Source organism: Pseudopodoces humilis, chromosome 1 (genome assembly GCF_049639895.1).
Source record: "Pseudopodoces humilis isolate 2021_Gansu_Grassland_sample_001 chromosome 1, ASM4963989v1, whole genome shotgun sequence".
Taxonomy (NCBI): Eukaryota; Metazoa; Chordata; class Aves; order Passeriformes; family Paridae; genus Pseudopodoces; species Pseudopodoces humilis.
The window spans coordinates 58,714,232-58,736,270 of record NC_142200.1 but is presented as its reverse complement, the minus strand read 5'-3'; the positions used below and the strand labels follow the sequence as shown (position 1 = coordinate 58,736,270).

The following is a 22,039-nucleotide window of genomic DNA, read 5'->3' as shown; positions in this document are numbered from 1 at the left end:
GTTTGTAAATGGTTTGGGAAATAGGGGTGAAAGAGACTTGAAAAGTCTCATATGAAACCCCTAGTCTATCTAGTGTTCAGAATTAGATGTCTCAGAATATTACCCAATGTAGCCAATGAGCAAAGGCTCCTGAAAGTCAGAATCCATCCAAACAAATTGTGTTTCACTGCTGTTCCTGTTCCCAGAGCTGTGGAGGGCAGAGGTGGACTTCGTATGTGTCAGAAATGTTTGCTGGGGGCCACTGCTCACAAACTTGCAGAAGAGCTGGTTAGCCAAGACCCTGCTGTGCTGTGGTTGGGATGGAGATCAGCTCCAGCTCTTTCCCCGAGGGTTCAGACCTGTGTTTCCTGCTGCAAGGAGCAGGATGCCAAGGTAGAGGCTGTTGAGCAGGAGTCGTGTTCCCTTTCTTCAGCAAATGTGTGTCTTGCTGCAGAGAGAGTTTACAGCTCTTCCATATTTACACTGATCCCTTAAAAGATAATATGGATGAGCTCAGAGTGGGGAATAAAGTCTGTTTGTCTACTATCCTACATGCCAGTGAAATCCAGCTGGCTAAAAGCTATCCTATTTCATTTCTGTTCCCCCTTTCCAGAGTATCGCTGGTTTTGTGGTTTTGTCTGGGGCTTTGATAATTTTATCCTTTTTTTGAGTCAGTTGTCAATGTATGGACAGATTCAGAAAAAGGTAGTCCCTCTCTGTCCCCCACTGCTTCCTACCCCAGTGCTCCAGAGACTGGAGAGAAATACAGACTGAAATATTCCCAGGCCAAGGGAATGGCCTGTGTCATTTGAGGCTGTCCTGCCATGGTAAGAACCAGACCATTCATGCAGTCCCTGAAGTACAGACTCTTGCTTTCTGTCTTCAACACAGCTAGGTTTTCTACTCTCCTCTGGTTCTCTCAGAGCCCTGCTCTCCTGATGATTAGAAATATTCTGACTTTCAGTTTACACTTATATGTGGGCAGTGTGTATTTTCTCCTCATCCAACACTCATGTAGCTTTGCTTTACTTAGGCTTGACATGTTATGAGCTTTTAGTCTTACCTCTGTCTGATAGGTTCCTATTACTCCCCTCATCTTCGTATCTGTTCTAGTAAAAAATTCATGCTGTTAGATACGGCTGACCAGAATTGTACCTTGTATTCAGCTGATGTTCTGCTAGTGGCTTGTGTGATGACTTTAATTCTTCCCTGTCTTAGCTGGAAATATTCCCTCATGATACCATGTAGGTCTGTTTGTCTGCCTTTTTTTTTTTTTTTTTTAATCTATTTTCCCCTTGCCAGATCACATTGGTGACTCACAGTTATCCTGTGATCAAAGCCAGACTGATCTTTCCCTTCAGTATTGTCTAAAGCGATCCCTGGTTTCCCACATCCTGTGTGAGTGTGCTAATCACAAGCTTATTATCTCATGGTATGGGTGACCTTCTGCTATAGCTGCTTAGGAAAAAAAAGGGTGGGGAGTGGGTTGTTGTAGTGGTTTCCACTCAGTCTTGTGATAATCTTGAGCCTGATAGTTCACATTTTCTGTGTTTGAGACAAAGTTGTCTGAATGAAGACCTAGGATGTCAGAGAAATAACCTCATTGTATATTGACGGGGTTCTGGTGTAAAATCATGTGAAGCTGCTTGGCTGTGTCGTCATAGCTGGAGTGTTATTTTGTATGACTGATGGCAGAACTTGAAAGCCATGGAGCACTTGTAAAATAAGAAAGGAGCTGTGTGTTGTGATTACAAACCCTGGCATTATGTAGTGGCTGAGACTGGGTTTTCAGAATTACAGTTCTGGATTTAATTTTCTAATGTCTACCAAATCTTCTCAGGTGGGCTGTAAGTATTTTTTTATGTGTTGTCCTTAACTTATCTCTGCCTTTGCTCTATATCTGTAATATGGGAGAAAGGTTTACCTTCTGCTCATGTGTTTTGTCTACTTATGTTGCAAGACCTTTAGGGAAGGAACTTCCTTGCTATCTTTACATATTGTCTCAAAAACCCCTCTTGGCTGGATGCTGTAGACCCTGTCACAGATGATGGCATTTGCAAAATTTTCTTCTTAAAAAAAAATTAGTGAACACTAAAATAGTTTTCAAGTGCAACTTGTTCAAGAACAAGATATTCTTGTTGTGGTGGGTGCTGCAAATATTATATACAGGCTTTCTTTTAATCATATAGTGGATTTGAGATATATTTTGGTAATCATGATCGAATGTGAATACACTGCTAGTCTCCTTATTGAAACGTGTATTTTCTCATTCCATTATTTTGATATGTTGCCAGATTTTGTTGTCTTTCTCTTTTGTACACTGATAAATGGTGAACTGCATTTGAAAACCATGATGAAAAAATGAGTGTTTGGCTTGTCACATGCTTTTGTCTTTCTTTTAACGTGGAATAAACAATTTGGTTTTCTTTTTAATAAAAGAAGGGGAGATAATAGTCTTGTGTACATTTAGAACATTCTTATGTTCAAATGGAAATTTTCCCCTGGGTCTGTCATTGTTCTCTTCAGTAGTTATTCAGTAATGACTGTTTCTATATTGGCTTTAAATGTACCCCTGATAAAGATTGGGAAAACATTAGCACATGACATTTAAGATTTAGATAAAATGAGACAGTGTTCAAGTATGAGCCACGAGTTCTTGAAAGCATATTTAAAGAAGCACACAAGTACAATAATTATGTCAGGATGATGTTTCTCGTGCAGATTTCAGCTGCAGTTACTCATTAATTATTTCAAATTCCAGGTGCAACAACTCACAGCTTAGTGACTGTAACCTGGTGAGCCTCTGACCTAAACAATTAAAGCCAAAACATCTGGATTAAAATTCCATTTGATAAGAAGATAAATTGATTTATTTCTCAACTATGCAATTATCCTTAGCAAAGAGCTAATTTTGCTTTCTCTCCTCAGAAGGGAAAGCAAATCACTGTGTCATCACCAGAGAAAATCCCAAACTGGGGTTACAGTATCTGTGTTTCCAGATAATCATTTATGAGCCCAGAAAAATTGCTTATCTACAGCTTTCTGAGTTACTTTGTTCTTAAATTTATTTACTGATTTCAGAGAAGTTTATAACTCTTTACTTAAGCTTCACAAGGTATCACTTTCAACTTGCATAGAAAACCATTTCTGATCTTGTTTCTGTTAATGGACTTTGGATAACCTTTTAGGAGGCTGCCACATGAACTTTGAACGTTCTTGCACGTTTTCAGTGTGCTTACAAATTAAAATACTGATGATTGAGTCTTCATCAAATTATTTTAAAAAGTGCTTTAGGACCATGATTTTATGTATGAACGCTCAGACAATAGGGCCAGGGAAAAGAAGGCAAAAAGAAGTGAGAAACACAATGCACAAGTAGAGAGAAATACGAGCACAGAGTTAAGGATGCATTTTTTCTGTGTCAGAGAAGAAACTCTTTGGCAGTGTTTTTATGGTAAGGAAGGGAAGGACATGACTGTAGAGAAGTAGATTGGGCCGAAGGGAGTCAACTTGGAGTATGGTAAAAGTCAGACCCTTTCGCAATATCGTTATTAATGCCAGACGTTACAGAGGAGAATCTGCAGGAAATCCATCTGTTAGTTGATATGTTTGCAGCATAGATAACATATATGAGGTCAGAAGAGAGAGAGAGGGAGAGAGATACTTCTTTTTTTTCTTTTTTTTTTTTTTAATTGAGAAGATTAAAGTGATTCAGTGTTATCTCACAGCACAGTTAATGCTGTCTGAAGGGGGTGAATCATCTCCTTGTCCCATCTGTCAGTCTGTTGAATATGAGAAGAGCAAGCACACAGTGCCTTGAATTCAAGTGTATTTAGAACTGCAGGTGTGCATTTTGTCATCAGTCTCTACAAAGTGTTAATGAAATACTGATCATCAAAGTGTCTGTGTTCTCTGGGAAGCTTAGGTAACCTACCTCACTTTGAAAGCGAGAATATACTGCTCAACACTTGGAGAGGGCTGGTTTTTCTAAGGAGAGAACGGGGGAAAAAAAGTGAGTTATTGAATATACCTTGGTTTTATTCTCTTGGCATTTTTAAATCTTTATCTGAAAAGAGGTGCTAGGTCTTGTCTGTTTTCAGAGTGCCTTAATCTCAGAAACTGAAAGTTTTCAAGTAACAAACAATTAAAATTTTCTGTATAATTTCTCAGTTGCTTTTTTTTTGCCCTCTGGTACTGTTAAGATTATTACTTTGGCCTGAAATTCTCCATGATTTGAATATGAATTTCATTCTTTTTTTCATTCTCCTGGTTAATACTGCACTTGGGTTATACATTCTTGTGTGGTGCTTCCTATTTTTCGAAACTTATTAAGAATTTAGGACCAATGTCTAACTTTTAGTTGTTGACTCACTGAAAGTTGAGGTTGTTGAGTGTTGAGGTTCACAGCTGTGGAAGTATGTTTGTAAAGGAAATATGGTATTTTAGAAGCCGTGGTGGTGGAAAGCACTGGTTTTAGGAGCCTACTGCATATCTTACAAATACATAGAATGAGGCTATGATATGTCTCTGTTCTTAAACTTTATATCTTTCTCTGTCTCTTTATTTTTCATGACATAATTTATTTTACTGTAGTATCAAATTATTTTGTCTCTGGAGCACATAGGTGCTGAAAATAATAACTGATGAATATGTGTCTGATCCTTTTTGGAAAGCTGGGAGAAACTGGTCCTAGCTCCAAGGCGTTGTATGCTGTGCAGACCTAAACCTACATGAAAAAGAAAATAATAACACACAGCCTATTTTGTTGTGGTGTTGTACATAAAAGACAGCATGTAGCAAATTAAGTGAACCTCTTCATATTAATGACTGAGATAAAAACAGAAAAATCAGTCTTAGTTTTGTAGGAGGGCATCATTTTCCTTTTGATATGTACATTCACGGGTGGTGTATGTGTGGCCCTCTCTGCTCCCTAGACTAGGAATAGCTGAGAGGCACAAATGTCTCAGCAGTCATAGAGTGCTTACAAGGAAATCCACGTTTGGTCAAAACCCAGTTGCAGGTGGAGTGGAAGAGGTGCAGCAAGCAGAAGGGATGGAGTTCTAACATGCTGGGTGCATCTGTACCTTGCCCCAAGCCTTTGGGGTCCTACCTGGCTCCCTCCTCACATGCACTGGAGGTGATTTAGGAAATTTCCTTATGGCCCTGCAGGTGGATTGGCACAGAGTTCACAGGGCTTTGCTAATCTTAGTGTTTTGAAGACAAACAGTAAACGTGTGGCTAATGCCCAATGTTTGTGGTCATAGATGATTTCTGTTTGTGTGAAGGAGTGCAGGTACCAGCACGTGCTATGTGCCCTTAGGGGAGCATTTTTCCATTTGGGAAGCAGAAAAGCCTTGCTGAGAAATTTGTTTTAAAATTACATCTTTTCTTTTTCTTAATGCATGGGACAGGGCTGATGGTGTTTTAGCATGGAGGGCAGAGGGGGGGTTGAAGGAAGAAAAGAGAGAAAAGCAAGAGAAGCCTAAGCCACAGAAAATAAATACATGTGGCTTAGCAATTTCATTGTAATTTCACTGTTGTCTAGAATCAAGTTTGGACTATGCACAGCATGCTGAGGTGAGATTCCTGGAAATCACATGGTTTTATAAAAAATAATGTGCAATATCCTTCTCATTGGCAATAGAGGAAAATGGTAATCAAAGAAGTCAGGAAGGATCTTAAACCTTGGGTCCTGCTTACCCTATGGAAATTTTAGGAAATAGTTTGCAACAACAGAATATATTATCTCTCCCTGTTGTAGCCTTTCTCATGTGCCACAGTGTTGCAGAAAATTTTAGAGACAAATAATATCAGTGTCCTTTGCAATGATATATGAAATGTGTGTAAATTACTGAGCAAGTGTGCTAGCACTGGGGAGTACTTTCTCAGGTAAATAGTGTTTCAGAACTCAGCCAGTCCCTCAGAGGGGTGGTTTTCTAGGCCTAGTGTCCTTGCTAAGGTACCTGAAGTTACCTGTAAACACAGAAATTGTTGTAATATCTAGATAGGTCAAGACTGTGATATGCAAGGCACTGTAAAAGCATGATTAAATACATCTGTAAGTACTAAACTCCCATTGACTTCTTTGATTTATAGGCTATGGTTGCCACTGAAATCTTGGTTTTGATAATTCATGATGGAAGTATGTCTGGAAGAATGTGTTTTTCTTTCGGAGAAAAATAGTTGTGGGATAAAAAGTAAAAGTTTGATTTAGGAAGTGTTGCACTCTTTCACAGTAATGAAAAATTAAATCTGCATTAAGTAACAACAAAACTTTTAAGGAATTTAAGGCATTGTATTTTATGAAATAATTTAACAGTTGAATTAAGAGGGTGGAATTCCTGGGGAGCAGTTTGTCCATGAGGCAGGTTACTTTTGTTACATGTTTGCTCACATCTGTCTGTAAAGCGCCCGACTGTGGCTGCCGATGGATTTAGCTGCAGGTCGCTCATTTGTGCCTGCTGGAGGTTTTCTTCCTTGGTGAGCTGGAATATTAGGTTACCACGATGTGGGAATTCTGAAGAAACAGATGAGGCGTGCCCAGTGTCTCAGTCTTGTTTTGAAAGAAGATGAAGTGAAAGGCTTCCTTGCAAAGATGTGTATCACACTGAGAGCCTAAAAAAAAACACTCAAAGATTTCCATCTAGCTGGCAGCCACTGCTGTGCACTGTGTCAGCTTGTTTCCCAGGAAGCTATGTAACCAGCACCTGACACTACCAAAACCAAACAAAAACCCAAACAAACACAAAAATAAAAACAAAACCAACGAAGACCAAAAAAACCCACAGAAAACTTGGATAAGTTTGTAATTAAGAGTTTACATTAGGGGGCTATCATAATTAGAGAGAACTTGCACATTTCTTAAAAGAAATAATTTCTTTTTTTCTAATAAGATCTGTATATAGTAGTAAAATGCCATATTTATTTAGATAAGTATAGTTATGAATTTAGCAGGAAGTTTTAAGTAAATTTCTCAAATATTTTTTATTCTATGCTTACCCTTCCCATGGGTGAGTAAGGCTAGGAGCACTTGTAGCTCTGCACTATTACCCAACATCAGTCTGTGATGAATGCATATTCCTAGACAAGGTAGTAATTATGTTCTGATACTTGTAAATAGGTAAGTCCTTGCATACCTTTATTATTACATGTAGTTCTGTTGAGTCATAATAACGTGTGGGAAGAGGTAAGACCATATTTAACAATCCTTTTTCAGCAATGTGTGATACACATTCAGTAGTTTATGCTTTTTAATTTGAAGTAACCATTAATGTTTAATAAAAGTGCTCGATATGGATTGGCTTACAGACTGTTTTGACTCCTGAATTACAATATCACTTGTTTAAAGTCTGATGACTACATGGGTGAACTTTTCTCAGGCTCCTGTGAGTAAGAAAATGCTATTTTGCAGTTAAAACTGCATAACCTGCAGAAAGTAATGCCAGTGCATTTCTTGTTATATTCAGAAGGTTTGGAGAAGCGTTATTCTGCCTTTCAGTGAAAATTCTGAATCATAAACTTCTTTATAGGACAGTTGGTATGTATGGGAAGATGATTAGAACCACTTGTTTAGCTGCAAATATCAACAGGCAGACTAGAATGGGCTAAAAAACCGCTACAATGATAGATCTTTCTAAACCCCTAATCAACTGCTTAGATAAATTACATGATTCCAACATAAGTGTATTTATATATGTATGTGTTGTGTAGAACAGAATTTTTCCATCTCTATTTTTATTTTGAGTTTTGGAAATAGAAGTTTTTCTCCTTGGGTAAGGCACTGCCATTTCAGACGTTGTTTCTAGTTGGAATATGGGTTCCTGTGAAGAAAGTGGGAAAGCTGTTTGGTCTAGACTTCCATCAGGTTCTCTGTAAGACTGACTCCGTAAGAAGGTGAATTGATGGGAGGAGACACTTTATTTCATTTCCCCAGGCAAAATCCCTCAGCTGTTTTTGGAATTACTCAAAGCAGCCGGCTTAGGTGGAGTCAGTGCTGTATCAGTCACGGATTGGGAAGTGCCAGGTCATGGCAGCAGAGCTGATTCAGCTCAATAGGTGGTTGTGGCAGTGCTGAGGCAACTGGATGACTCTGCTGGTGGCACCTGCAGCAGTGGTTCACAACTTCCTGCCCTAATTCACTCACTTCAGCCTAAAGACTTTTTAGGTAGCAGAAGTGTTTTCAACTTATAGTCCTGTTAAATCAGTTTACTTGTGTGGCCTGTAATTTTGTGAACCTCTCAGATGGTTTTAATATGGAACCAGCAACTCTTGATGGGGAGTTTTATAGGGGTGCTGGTGATGTAACTCTGTTCACTGCAGGCCCCTCACACTGAGTGTCCCCTCTCATTTGTGACTCAAACTCATGTGCAAAATTTGTCATCTCATAGGATTTACAAAACTTGCAGGGTTTCACTAGGAAGGTTTCTGGCAAATGCTGTTGAGGTCATAAGCTCGATGCCATGTGCAGGCCTGTTTTGGCAGCTTATTGTTAGATGTGATTCATGTGAAATTCAAATAAGGTATTGCATTTCCACAGTACTTGTTTCTTCATTGCTTGGAGCGCCGTGACTGTTCTTGTGGCTGTTCATCACTGCTGAATCATTCAGGGATTCCTCTGCAAAGAGTGTTGTTCAGTTGATGGACATTGTTAGGAAGTGTAAGAAGCTGTTTCTTCATGTCATACAGAGCTGCTTAGTCTGGCAACCTGTACATTATGAAGGTGACTAAAAAGAAAACATGACCTTTTTTCCAGCTGAGATGTTTGGAATAGTTGGCTGCAAGTCCCTACAAAGATTGTAAAATGAGTAAATCCCATTGAAGTTAGTGACTCATTGCGTGAAGATTGGCACAGGTAGAAACTGTGCGGTATGGTCTCCCTCAGGACAGTAAGAGCCAAAGTCAGTGTTTAAGTCTCAGTGTTGCAGGGTGTACTTTCATCCTGAGGTGGAAACAACCTGTCTGCTCAGTTTTCAGTCAAGTAAGGCAGATTCCTGCTTGAGGCTGAAGTGAAAGATTAAGTCTTTGCTGCTATAAATGTTTTTAATATAGACAGGCTTGCGTGTATGTGTGGTTTTGCTTCCTAATCAGATATCTACAGAACAGTTGGCAGTATACAGTTTATTTCATAATTCATGTCAGATTCATGGAAGCCTTTCTTTGCCAAAGGATTACTTGGATTTCACTGTTTAAGAGGTAGCATGAAGAAATCTGTAACATTTAGATTACCCTTGCTAGTGGCTGGCTGCTCTCATCCCTTTGGCTGAAAAGTAGTTTTATTACTACGTGAGGAATTAATAGCAGTTACCTGTAACTAACTTCTCTTCAGGTCAAGCATCTGCATTCATTTATGCATGAAAAAAGGAAGTTAAAATCTAATTTTGAGTGTTTTATGGGTACAGTATTTTTTGAGTGTTTTTTGGTTGTTCCTGGAGCGTTGTTCCAAAGACATGAAGAGAGGCTGATGGCAGGCAGGAGGACAGGATCACAGATCTGGTCTGCAAGTTTTATGTTGGCTTCATCATCTGTGTACTCAGACATATGTGTGTTATAGACCAGATTTGATAATTAATTTTTTGATAAATGGGTGGAAGAAAAACACATAGAACATTTGCCTTTATATTCTGCTGTAGACATCTCTTACAGTTTTGTGCTTCACTCAGGTTTCCTTATGTTGGGAAGCAGGTGATGAGGAATGAGCTGCTGCTCGTAATTTGTAGAGCAAAGGTCAGTTTGAGGAAGTTCAGGTCTGAGACCCAGTGTATATGAATTTATTTGTACTTTTCCTTGAAAAATTTTAGAGTGTCAGAAATGGGTGAATTTGTTGTGCTGATCTCACAGTTGGAAAATACAGGGTGTTTTTGTTTTTGATTTTTTTATCTTGCACGTAATAGATAGTGCTCTTTAAAAAAAAAATCTGTTTCCAGTTTAGCAATAAATTCTATCTTGAGTGCTTTTACTGAGTTTGGATGTCTTTTAATTTTTATTTTGAGAGAATTTTATTTTAAATTTTATTTTGAGAGACCTTGGGTATGGATTTTTGTGAGGAATTATTTAATTGGGTGCAATGATAACATGGAACTTAAAGCAGATAGAGTGAATTGCCAGATGAGCACTCATCTCAAAATTTGAAATTTATTGCTGGGAGTTAGGTGGGATGGTGTGTGTAAATAAATCTATCAGTCTCTCCAAAAGCAGAGATGCAAAATAAGGTTGATTACTTAAGACTGTCCATCACAGATGTGTACTCTGTCAAAAGCAAAATCTGTCTTTAGAATCCTTTTGTACACAAATCAGTGTGTGTAGCTGGGGTTATAACAATAGATGAGTTTCTATAGCCTATTGCTTTCCTTCATGCCTGTAATTTTAAGAAATGCATGTAATTTTAAGTTTCATGACTTAAAATGCTGGGATGCACTGCATTCAAATCACCTCAAGGCAGCAGATGTAAGCTCCTATACAGACACCCGCTCCTATGGCAAGAAATATGTGGCACAACCACAAGTGTGCTCTAAAAGCTGAAATTTGAGTGTTGTGGTTTAACCTACATAAGCTCTGTTAGAGCTGAGATACAACAGGATGAACCAGAAAATAGAGAGTTGGCATTACTTTCTTATGTGCTCGTCATGAAAGTGGGAGCTGTAAACAATTCACATGTTCTAAACCTCCTCAGCAAATTGATAGCAATTAGTGTGGTGCTGTTTTCACTAACTGCTGTTTATATAATGGTAAATGTGGATTCAAAAGAACCTACTTGAACTTTTACTGAAGTTTATAGTCACAACTTGTTTGATAGGTACTACAATGTTTGTTGTTGAAACCTAATATTGAAAGACAGGCCCTCTGCCTAATTTCTAATCTAGTTTTGTTTTATGTGCAAATTTCAAAAAGAACATTTTATCTTTTTCCTTCTCTTTTATGTCTTTTTTTTTTTTAATAGAAGTAGGAAAGCTTTCTGATATTGCATAAATGTGCAAAATAGACCAGAAAAGCATGTTTGGGTTTTTTTTTTTCCTTAGGATCTTTCACAATCTTACCTTGGTTTGTAAAAATTCTCATTGTATGTGAAAAATTTATTTGTTATGTGTCATATTAAAAATTAATTTGTATTTCTTTACAAATGTATTGGTTTCAAAAATGTTGTTTTGTTTTTGTCTTTTCAGAATTTAACATTTGGTGATCCATCATGGGGAACCATGTAGGAAAACGAGAGCATAGCACTGAGAAGTCAACCAAGGTGAGTGCATAAAATTGAAGAGAGAGAGCCACTTGGGAAATACGTATTCTGTGATATGCAGGGGATTTTTAGGAAGTAGTTATTTGCCAGATCACTGTTATCATTACTGTTTTGTAGTTTACACTGTAAAATGACCACGTTTTTGAAAAAGAGTGAGATGAGATTGGATGTGGCCAAATGAAGACTTTGTTGTGCTGGATTTAGTGAGAAATGTGATGTTCGATCCATAGCTGATAATAATCTTCTCAGTCATGGTGGAAATGAATGAAAGGGACTTTGAATCATGATACTGCAGAATTTTTTAAGGCTCAGTGAGCAGAGTTATGTTGTGTGTGTTGACAGTTTTTCATTTGGGCAATAAAATTGGCTTCATCCATAAGAAAGACACTATGAAGAAATAGGTAAAGCAAGAGGATTTTAAAGGACAAGATTGTCAATTCAAGGAGATACAGCTTTAAAGATCTCCTCCCTAGGGGAAAAAAAATATGAGAACTGTCAAAATCTTCATTAAAAGTTAGTACTTGATTTCTAAGCATCTGCTGACACTGTTGTGTCTTCTGCACATAAGTTGGTATTCTGTTTGCCTTGTGATAATATCTTGTTTATTTGTTTTTCTATGTTGTACCAAAAGAGATTTCACACATCTTAAAACAGAGCATCTTTCTATATATATTTATATGTAAAAAAACCCAAAACACTGCTTGTTGCCAGCTATTGCTATCTTCCCTCCACACATCCTCATCCTAAAATAACAGTTTACAGTGTAAGCCCACAATGCATAAAGCTATTGCCCTTTGTATCGGACATAAGATGTAAACAGATAGTTCTGGGCTCTATCTGGAGCAATGTGGGTATTTTGCTTTGCTGTGGCAGATAAGCAGTTATCCCCAAAAGATATACAAACTAGAACTCATAGAGTTTTTAATCCCTTGCAATTTCCTTTAGGAAAATGCATAGTCACACTGGAAGGAGTAGGGAGAAAGCAGCAGGAACAGAGGACAGCTGGCTACATGTGGTTTTGTTTTGTGTTGGTGCAGTATTTTGCAGTATGAAAAATGCTTTTGTGGCCCAATCTTCAGTTTGAGTGCAAACAATAGTATGAATCCTAAGTTACTGTCTTTTAGTGGCTGGTCTTGCAGACTTGCCCTTTAGAGAACTCTCTTGTGTAGCAAAGTCAAATGCACCAAACAGATACGTTTAGCCAAATATTTTGATCCTTTCTGATTAAGCATGTGAGATCCTGCAGGTGTGATAAATTAAGTTTACAGAGCTTGATGGGCTGCAGTGCACCAATTAGCCCCTGCTTTGGTCTTTGAGGATAAAATTTGGTTAAAAGAACCACATTGTATCTTCTCTCCTGCTGTGGGATCACATGTTTTTGATGCATCTGGATGGCAGGTGGGTGAGTTGTGGGGCACATCTGGCTTCAAAAAGCTAAAAATTCTTCAAATTGTAACAGCCTATGCAAAAGGTGCAAATTCTGTGGTGGTGAGTGAGGGTAAGGTGACCATGAGTCTGCACTTGGTATGTAGGACAGAACTACAAGGAAATGGATTGCTGCAATTCTTTAAAATTCCTTTGTTTTCCTAATCAGTTCATGGAGAATACTTGATTCTGCAATCAAAATAAAATTCCTTTACCAAAATTGTTTTGTGAAGCAGGAACTTACTACTGTAGTAATACCTTCTGTCCTTCACTTACCCTCCTAGAGGGTCAAAAAACCACACCAACCCCCTAAACTTTTAAATTGGCAGTGCTTGATCAAAATCTCCCTTTATGCACAGAAATGTGCAAGATCTCCCTTTATCTAAAACAGTAATCATACCACAAAAAATTACAAAGCCATAGATTATAAATCAGGAAATATATGATTAAAGCACTACTGTGGATTCCTTATAGTCAGTCATTCTTGATTCAGTTCTTTCAGGCAGCCTTAAATTTCTTAGTGGTTGAATTAACCAAACCGGTTTGTTTTGGGTTTTTTTTCTTTTTTTTTTTTTTTCCAAAGTTGAAGTAGTTATTTTTGTTGTTGTTCAATACTGCAGTAGATTAGAACTGTTTTCCCACTAATATTCTGGACCTGCTGAAGGCTTACAGAGACTACAGTGGAAATGCTGAGCTGCCTCTCCTCACTCATAGTAATAGAACTGCAATGAAAGAGACAAACATCTCAGCAAGGGTCTTTGTAAATGTCATTACTTTCACTTTCCAGCCTGTTTATAAGTCCTTTCCCAAAACAGTAGGTCCAAAGGAAAAACATGATTTTAGGCAGCTTCTTTGAACCTTTGAGATCAGATTTACAGCCACTGTACTGTTCCTTGACCAGCAGACTATTTCTCCACGAAGCTATTTTATGTGTAGTGACATTAAAGAGAATATTGCCAACTGCAGCAATCACAGCTCTTGGTTGTCAAGTAAATGTCCCTTAATCCACTAATTACTATGAGCTTGGTTTGGTGGCTTTTTGAGTTGACATCTAGCTTCACTTTACTTTTAGTGAATTTGTGCATTTGAATTATGAAATTAGAAATGGACTTCTGGAAAGCAATTACATTATAAAATGTCTAAAATGTCTAAAACACTAATATGCTTTCAAATTAGGAAATTTACAGAAGACATTAAGATGGCTTCCCATGCCGTGACACTTCCTTCAAAATATTGTTCTCTTCTTGATATATAAATATGGCAAGCTACAGTGATTATTTAATAAATAATGAGATACTGTGAAATTAAGTGAATGCTTTGAAAAATATTTGACCTAAATAATGTGGAGGAGTATTTACAGAACCCTTCTGGTTTAATCACAGCAATAGCATGCACCACCTAATTTCTGCAGGATTTCTTTCTTGTATGTTTAGTGGATCTGCATTTTTTTAGTTTTGTAAGATACAAAAAAGTTCATCAATGAACCCAGCATTCTTTCTTTTCTTTTTACTTTGAATGATACTAGACTTTGCATCTGCTTAATGTGTTAGTAAATGTTTAAGTATTTATTTTGTTTACTTTGTTTTTAGTGTTAATAAATTGAGTTTGAACTTAACATAAATATATCTAAGAACAGCAATAACAAAAAGAATGGGCTGTCCTGAGTTTCTTGCCCTGAGTTCCCTTAACTTCTCATAGAGCTAAATGTAGAGGAGTAAAAAGAACAGATAGTGGAGTTTTGCTGGTTCAGCGTTCTAGTTGGTGTGTCCTAATTTGTCATCATTAGGCCATGAAGTGCCACAGCTCCTTTGCAGTGACTAAAACTGCCTGTGTTAGAACAGCACAGGTCTCTGCTACTCCTCTTTAGAGAATTCTGCACAGCACACTGTTGCCATCCCAAAAATCTTTGAACTTGCCATCTGTCAAATCTGGCCGTTAGTGTCACTGATTGTTCTGGAAGAGGGGTTTGGAAGGAATGTTTCTGGCATTGTCCCACATATTCCACAACCTCCAAATGCACCTGGTCCAAGTAGCCTGGTTTCCATGGTCACATAATAGTACTGTGGGGAGCTGGAAACCAAGCTCGTGACCTATAATGAAAGATCAAAACCCACTGCACTACCGTGTCAAGGGATTGCCCAAGAAATTTATACAGGACTGGGATATGTTAGATTATGGGAAATGCTGGGTTATCTACCTAGTTCATGTCCTTCATGTAATTGGGGTGTGCTGTAAAAAATCTAGGAAGGTACCAGACCAAATTGCCACTTCTGGTACCCAGCTCTGAGTAGCCTCGGGGAATGTAATTGCAGGCCAAAACTGAAAACAGACATAATGATGAATAGGCATTCAGTCTGCAATTTAATGTTTTCTTTGAACTAAAAATAATCTGTTAATAATGACCAAGTCTTGCTGGGTAATGAACTTGTGAAAAATCTTGCCTTTAATTGCCCTGTCTTATGTACATAGATTCTATCTATAATGTGTTTTGCAGTGGTTGATTTGATATAACTTTAATAAACAGACTGGTTCTCAGTGTTTAAGGAGACCTCAGTTTAACTAGTTCAAGCTAAATTGCTTCAGTGGGCATGTATCTGTAAATCAGATGGTTTCTGTGCTGCTTTAGAGGAGATTCTATTTTCTCTCCTCCTTTTTTCCCCTGTTGCCTTGCTAATGTTTTGAAATTTCCACCCTGTCTAAAGGTTGCAGTCTGGTAATTTTCTGTCTCTTCCTGGTGAAAGGGAGTTGAAATTCTTAAGATGACTGGCATATGATGGTAGTTGAACTTGTATGTTCTTGTCATATATGCTCAGCAATCTGCAATCATAAAAGCTTTCACTACCCCTCATGGCTTGGGCTGCTCACAGACTTGAGCTGTATGTGTGGTTTTCACCAGGTGCTTCCTCTTGGTATGCATCATAAATTATCAGAAAAGGAAAAAAACCAACAGACAAAATACTTGCTTAGTTAATTGCTCTGAAGTGTTATTTTTGTAAGATAAAAGTTTATTATTTTTTAGTATGTACAATTTGAGACATGTGACATACAGACTGTACAGATTTTGAAGTCTGGGGTACACTTTTCTGTAAAAAGTGAACAAAAAAAGAAAGTCCTATTACTGTACAAAATTTATCATGAAGCCTTTTCACTTTTTTCCCCCCAGCAAAGTTGTATAGTGCTATTTTTGTTTTCCAATGGAATTGTGTGTTTTCTCAGAGTTTTGCTCTTTTCTGTAAAGCAATAAAGAGCACAGGAACTATTATGGCATGTTCTTTGCATTTTGATGGATTGATTAAAACACTCCCCCTTGAGCCAGTATGTTTTCTGAAGGCAAGTGAAAAAGAGAAAAAAACTTTAAAATGTTGAGAGCTCCAGTGTTTTCTGTGGGAGATTTGGTGAGCATTTTCACCAGTTTTACAAGTTAGATATGCTCTGTAGAGTCCTTATGACCAACCAGTGTCTGGTTATGCTGCTGCCTGGTACAAGGAACTGCTGCTTTTGGAAGAGGAAGATCTTCTTCAAGGGTGTGAAGGGAAGTTCTGGGCAGTCAGGTTCAGCAATACCAGTTGAATTTGATAGATGTCTGTTTTCCTTATTTTCTACCATCAACTTAACTTTGTCCTTGAGCAAATCCTCATGTGCTCGCTCTGTCTTCCTGTTTCATTTCTTAACCTTTGTGCTGTCTAACTGGATGGTTTGTTGGGACAGATGCAATGTCATTCTGTATTAATAGTAGTGCTTGGAGACATTGAGTGGAGCCTTAAGGCACTAACGTGTTTCTGCTGGTGAGATGATTTCATAGTGATACAGAAATGGCTTTACTGTTTGATACCTCTGAGAATGCCAAGCATGAAGTAGCTGTGACATCTGTCCTCAAAAATTAACCTTAAAAACCAGCATTCAGTATGGTATCAGAAGTCTGTGTTAATGTTTTAGTGGGCAAATAGTTTTACTATGAAGTTTAAAGGAGCAACTTGTGTCTAAATCCAAGTAATGTGTTTCAGTACTTGACTTTTCATTAAACTCTTTGGGCGCTGAGTTCATTATAGTCAATTGTAGCTGCAGTAATTAATCTTTCTCATGTCTAAAGTATGGCAAGCTCATCGAAATTTTGTACGGAAGATAAATTGTCCCTGAATTGAAGCTGATGCTCCTACACTTCCATGTTTCTCTTCGTTGCATGTGAAGGCTATTGAAGGTACAGTGTTCTGCTGTGCAAGGAATAGGTGGAAAAGTGAAAAGGTGAGAAGCAAGGCAGGTGTAAGTGAGGAACAAGTTCTGGCCCTGCCACAGCACCCACTGCTAATGTTTAAGGAGTTGCCTGAATTGTATAACCATGGTAGTATATCACTAGATCTGTGTTTCACTGAAAAAGTGAGTAAATGTGTGGGCAATGTTTGCATGAAATCAGTTGCAAGTATGCTTTTCTGATTTGCATGCAATGGCTAAGTCCTAGTGCTTCTTGGTTTGGGTCTTGAGCTGGTTAAGCCTGCAGGGGTGTAAAAGGAAGAGGTGCAGTCACTGTGGTTTTGGCTTGGGAGGAGGGAGGGTCTTTTGCTTTGTTCTCCCACCCTCAGCCTGCAGAACTGACTGAAAGAGGGAAGTGCACTCTCTGCTTTTTTAAGGTCTTGTGCTTCAGATGCCATGGTTTTGTGGTAGTTTTCTACAGTCCCCTCCTTGTTAGCCTTGATGCAGACCTAGATAAATGTCCTGTCAAATGAGTTTAATGCCAGTGCCACTTAAATTAGCAAGGAGCTGGAAGAACAGGGGTGTAGTGCAGTAGGCACTCTTGGTGAACTCTCTGTGAACTGTTCTAGCTGCTGAGATGACTTTTCTAGTAAATCAGTCCATACTTCAGCCTGAGAACATGTTGTTCAGTGTTTTGGCACCTTCATGCCATGAAAATGAAGGGAAAGTTGTTGATATTTTTAACCTTGAGGAAGCAGTTAAGTGACGTGAAAGGGAGCAGTATCTTCCTTCCTCACGTAACCTTTTGTGTTTTTACTGTTGTGGTGGTCACGGATCAGCACTTGGCAGTAATGTTGTATCACCTGGTCCAGAACTGGGTCAGATGAAAAGTCTGGTTTGTTACTTTGACCTTGGTCGTATTTGAGAAGAGCTTAAAAAAATCTTATGCAGTAATGTGTAAGGTACCTTAAGATGAAGTAATATCTGTAAAATAAGTTGTGGTGAAATGTATTCTCCCTTTTAGAGAAATGGCCGAGCTTTACCTCTGGGTATCCGGTGTCAAGCCACAGAGGAATCTTCAGTGTCTAAGACAGTGGCTGGCAAACCTGCCCTGCACTTACTAAAGTATTAAAGTACTAAAATAAACATCCACTTACTAAAGTATTAAAACCTGTTAGAAGTGCATTTTAAGGTTTGCTCTCATCCTTTTCCTCCTAGTGCAAATTCAGTGGTGTTCAATGCTCCTGGGCAGCAGCTGTGAGGAAGAGTTCTGGAGCCGTATTTTATTTTAATTCTCAGTTTCTCACAATTGTATTTCTGATAATGAAACTGACTGTGCAGGTAGGGTAGTTGTAAGATACAGTTTTATACTACGCCTCAGTACAAAGTCAAAACACTCTCAGCTCTGATGCTAAGTAATCTGCTGTGAGAAAAGAGGGGTTCCACATTAAGCTGAGTTGAATTTTTGCTCTCATTTGTAAATTCAGCAAGTGTGTAACAGACATTGGAAGGAGCAAAATTGTAGGGCTTTCCCATACAAAGTATTGCTGACAGTAACTGCTTTTTGCACTTCAGAAGTTGAATTTATTGGGTAATTGGAGCTATTTGTACAGTGAATACATTTAACTTGTCTGCAGCTACAGTTCAGAAATTGATTTTTCCACTTTGAGCAGAAATGCCACAGAATGCTTTTTCCTTTTATTTAACTTTTTCAGGCTGTCTGCTTTAAGTTGATGGAAATACTTTGGTAGCATTTTCTGGGAGAGAAAAAAAATTGTTTTTTGTGAAAGGAAATTGAAAAAGTTTTAAGCAGAATAATGTGATGTTACTCTTGATTGCTGAGATAAGATTCACTCTTATAAACAATCTGATCTTTCAGTGCAACATCCAGTGGATGTGGCCATAGAGATATCAAAATTTGCATAGAGCTGAAAGTCACAAGATACATGCCAGTTACCTTGGATGATTTGGGGGACTTCTGAGTTGCAATCAAAAAGAGGCAATAATGGAAATCTTGTGTTTTTTTCACAGTGCCACAGCCTGGTGTTCAGGGCTGGTCTTAGAATTGAAAGTGTGTGGCTGGACTTAGAATTGAAAGCTGAATTTAGGAAGGCTTGAGGGCACTCAGCTTGCTTGGAACTCTAGGCAGCTCAAAAAACATTGAAAAGACCCTGGTCTGGTCTCTTGACTCAGAATTCTTAGCAAGTCTGTCACCAATGAGATACATCTTCAAACAGGTACTTAGCAAAACAATAGTCACTGGTTTTGGGTCCTCAGATTCTCCTGTTCAGTGTAAGAGTTTCAGGAACGGATTCACTGGTGGCGCGGACATTTTCAGATGAATTGTGGAAATACCAATATACTGGAGACATTTTGATTAAAAAACAATTGAGACTGTGATGTTGAAATCTGAGTCATTTGGGGTTTTTCTTGCTTTGGTTTTGTGGTCACAGCTAACTTATCCATCTGGCTCCTTCCTTTATCTTCCTTCTACTTCTTTCACCCAGTTTCTTCTGCATTCTGCTTTCTTCCAGTACCTCTGACGCAGTCAAAACGCATTGCTTTGATTTTTCTGAGGTATTAGAAATAATATTTAGTTGCCAACAATGCTCAGAAACAGTGAGGAGATGGCCAGCTAACAGGCAGTACAATCAGGAAGGTGTGAACACTGTAGAATAAAACGGAGAAAATTTGCACCTTTTTGATAACACATATCCCCTGGAATAATTACTTTCTCTTCAAGCCAGTTCTCTCTCTTCATGTTAGAATATGACTTTGTGCAACCTTCCAAGCCTACCACAGTACATTGTTTTATAAATCAATCCAGTAGTGCCACTGTCAATATTTGAAAGCTGAAAATCAAAGCAATATTCTGTTCTTTTTGTGACCAGCTATCATTGCTACTTTTATACTGTTCTGTCATGAAGTTGTCTTCAATTTTTGCATTTGTACCTGTTAAAGAATTTGTTATATGCAGCAAATGCAAGAACTTCTGTGTAGTCCTTTTGGGGAAATGTGGCTAAAATTTGTCAGTGTGAAGTGGAACTGTGCAAAAACTTTAAATCCCACTTCTGTTCCTTTTGTGCACATATATGTGAGCATGCACATGTCTGTATTGAAAAAAGTACAGATGTATGTTTAAAAAAATATTTATATATAAATGCAAGTATATATATTCAAGTATTGTATTCAAGATCCTGTGCTTCTATCCCTGCATGCCTGCAGATGTGCTCCCTGTATTAGTTTCAAAAGGCAAGACCGACAGCTTTTCACCCTGGGGAGTCTGACTTTTCATTCTGATCTTCCCTGTGAACTACAGACTAAATGTTTTCTTAATGTTAAGCCAGAGCTTTCTACTGCAGATGAAACTTTCCTTACGGTGCACAGTGATAAAGCCTGAATAATCAGTACTTTTTTTTTCTTTTAGACTCTTGTCTGAAATTCCAGACAATTCTGGATTTTTGAGACTTGGAAGATGAAACATTGGTGCATGTGAGACTCAGAATCTCAAGTCAGTGACTGTCACAGTTGAGAAATATTTATGTATCATAAAATATATTGAATATATTTCAGTATTTAATATGTACTGATTTAAAATTAAATATCTTCAGTATATTTAACAAATCTGTAGCACTAGTATAAATAAACATATCTTCATGTTCTAGGAGGGGCTTCAGAACTCACAGTAGGTGAGACCCACTGCATAAAGTAACAACTCTTTTGTCTTTGGTGCACTACTGCACAGAAAACTCTGTGTGTTTGGGATGATTGACATTATTTCTAGAGCTTGGTCACGTGAGATGAGATTCTAGGTCAAGGCTGTGCACAATGTTATATTTTTGTGCTGAGATAAATAACTTGCCATGTGCTGCAGGATACTTGCTGATAGAAACTTGCTGAGAGAAGGTCTTCTCCTATGGCAGGGTGCTAATCTTCAGTTTCCTTCAGAATCAAATCTGTGTTTGGAGAAAACCTACATTATATATTTAATTTGAGATAGATCTGAACCACTGTAATCCATTACATTCAGACTGGCTTAAGTGAGGCATATTTGTTTGTGGGTGCTGACAATGTATTCTGAGCATTTAGTTTTAGGATCCTTTTACTTGACAAATTAATGCTGGTATTTTGTTTCTACAATACAATATTTTTTTAAAAAAACAGTCAAAGCAAAAGGTTTTTCTTTATATGTACTTCTGCTAATTTCTTGCTATATAAGTAAGGGTATTGGCAAGAAGGAAAAAAAAAATAGGTGAAATACCTAATAAAAATTAAGCTTTGAGAGTTTTCCTCTTGTTTTGACCCCAGTGTTATGTGTTCATTTTTCCTGCAGTCATCTCAGAAAGGGAAGGAACAGAACTACATTCAGGAGTCTCTTCAATATACCTTTTCTGTCTGTTGCATTATTTTCCTTTCCACTGGCATTTTGTCTATTGTTTTTCATTTATTATTATATTATGCTGTGCTATATGAGGATTGATAAAACCATATAAAAATGAAAGTTCTACGGAGCCTGGGGGAAAGGAGGCCACAAGATCTCTGTCGTTGGATGTGTTCAGTTGAGATGGGGAGCTCTGCGTTCTAACACCCTCTCAACAGATTGTACAGGTGTCCTGGCCAGTGGCTTCAACTCTAGAACAACCAGTGGAGCAAGGGATATGTCTGCCTTTGGCAAGGGATGCCGAGATTTTCTAGGCATCAGATTCTCCTCTGGGATTTTGCAGAGTTCATAATGCCATAGCATAATGCAGTTAATACTGTAATAATGTGATCCTCTATTGCAGCTATTGAGTCACCTGATTATGGGAGAATGAAGGGTTTATGGCATTTTGGAAGCCTGTAGGGCTTGACACATAGACTTCCTATCAACTGAATTGCATGTCTTTGATAATTTCTGCTGATGTCTCTTGCTGCTGTATGTAGGGAGCAGGAGGGACCCTCTGAACGTGCCTTGCTTGTAGCCCCCAAGGGAGATGGCTCCACCAGGAGCAGGGGCCCCTGGCTTCGATCACAGCTTTGAGCTCTGGTCTCAGCAGATGACAAGTTGTTCTGGGTTTTTGCCCCATGGGCTTTCTTTAACCAATTAGGCTGCAAACCGTGGGCTGGTGGAACAGGTGCAGAGCTGCTGTCTTTGTGCGGGAGCCAGATGGCCATTTAATTGTCCCAGTCGCTGAGTAACACTTGGCCCAAGTCTCTCACTCAGCTCTGCTGCTG

General features: G+C 38.3%; 1 protein-coding gene across 7 annotated transcripts in view; it reads left to right on the top strand.

Annotated features, from left to right (window-relative positions):
- The window catches only part of MBP (myelin basic protein), a 110,739-nt gene that overhangs the window by 14,454 nt on the left and 74,246 nt on the right, over positions 1-22,039 (top strand). For all 7 annotated transcript variants that reach the window (XM_088052984.1, XM_088052954.1, XM_014254920.2 and 4 more), the window contains exon 2: positions 11,139-11,212. In XM_088052984.1, coding sequence (XP_087909110.1) covers positions 11,162-11,212 — 51 coding nt within the window. In that variant the 5' untranslated portion in view covers positions 11,139-11,161. The remainder of the gene's footprint in view (positions 1-11,138; positions 11,213-22,039) is intronic.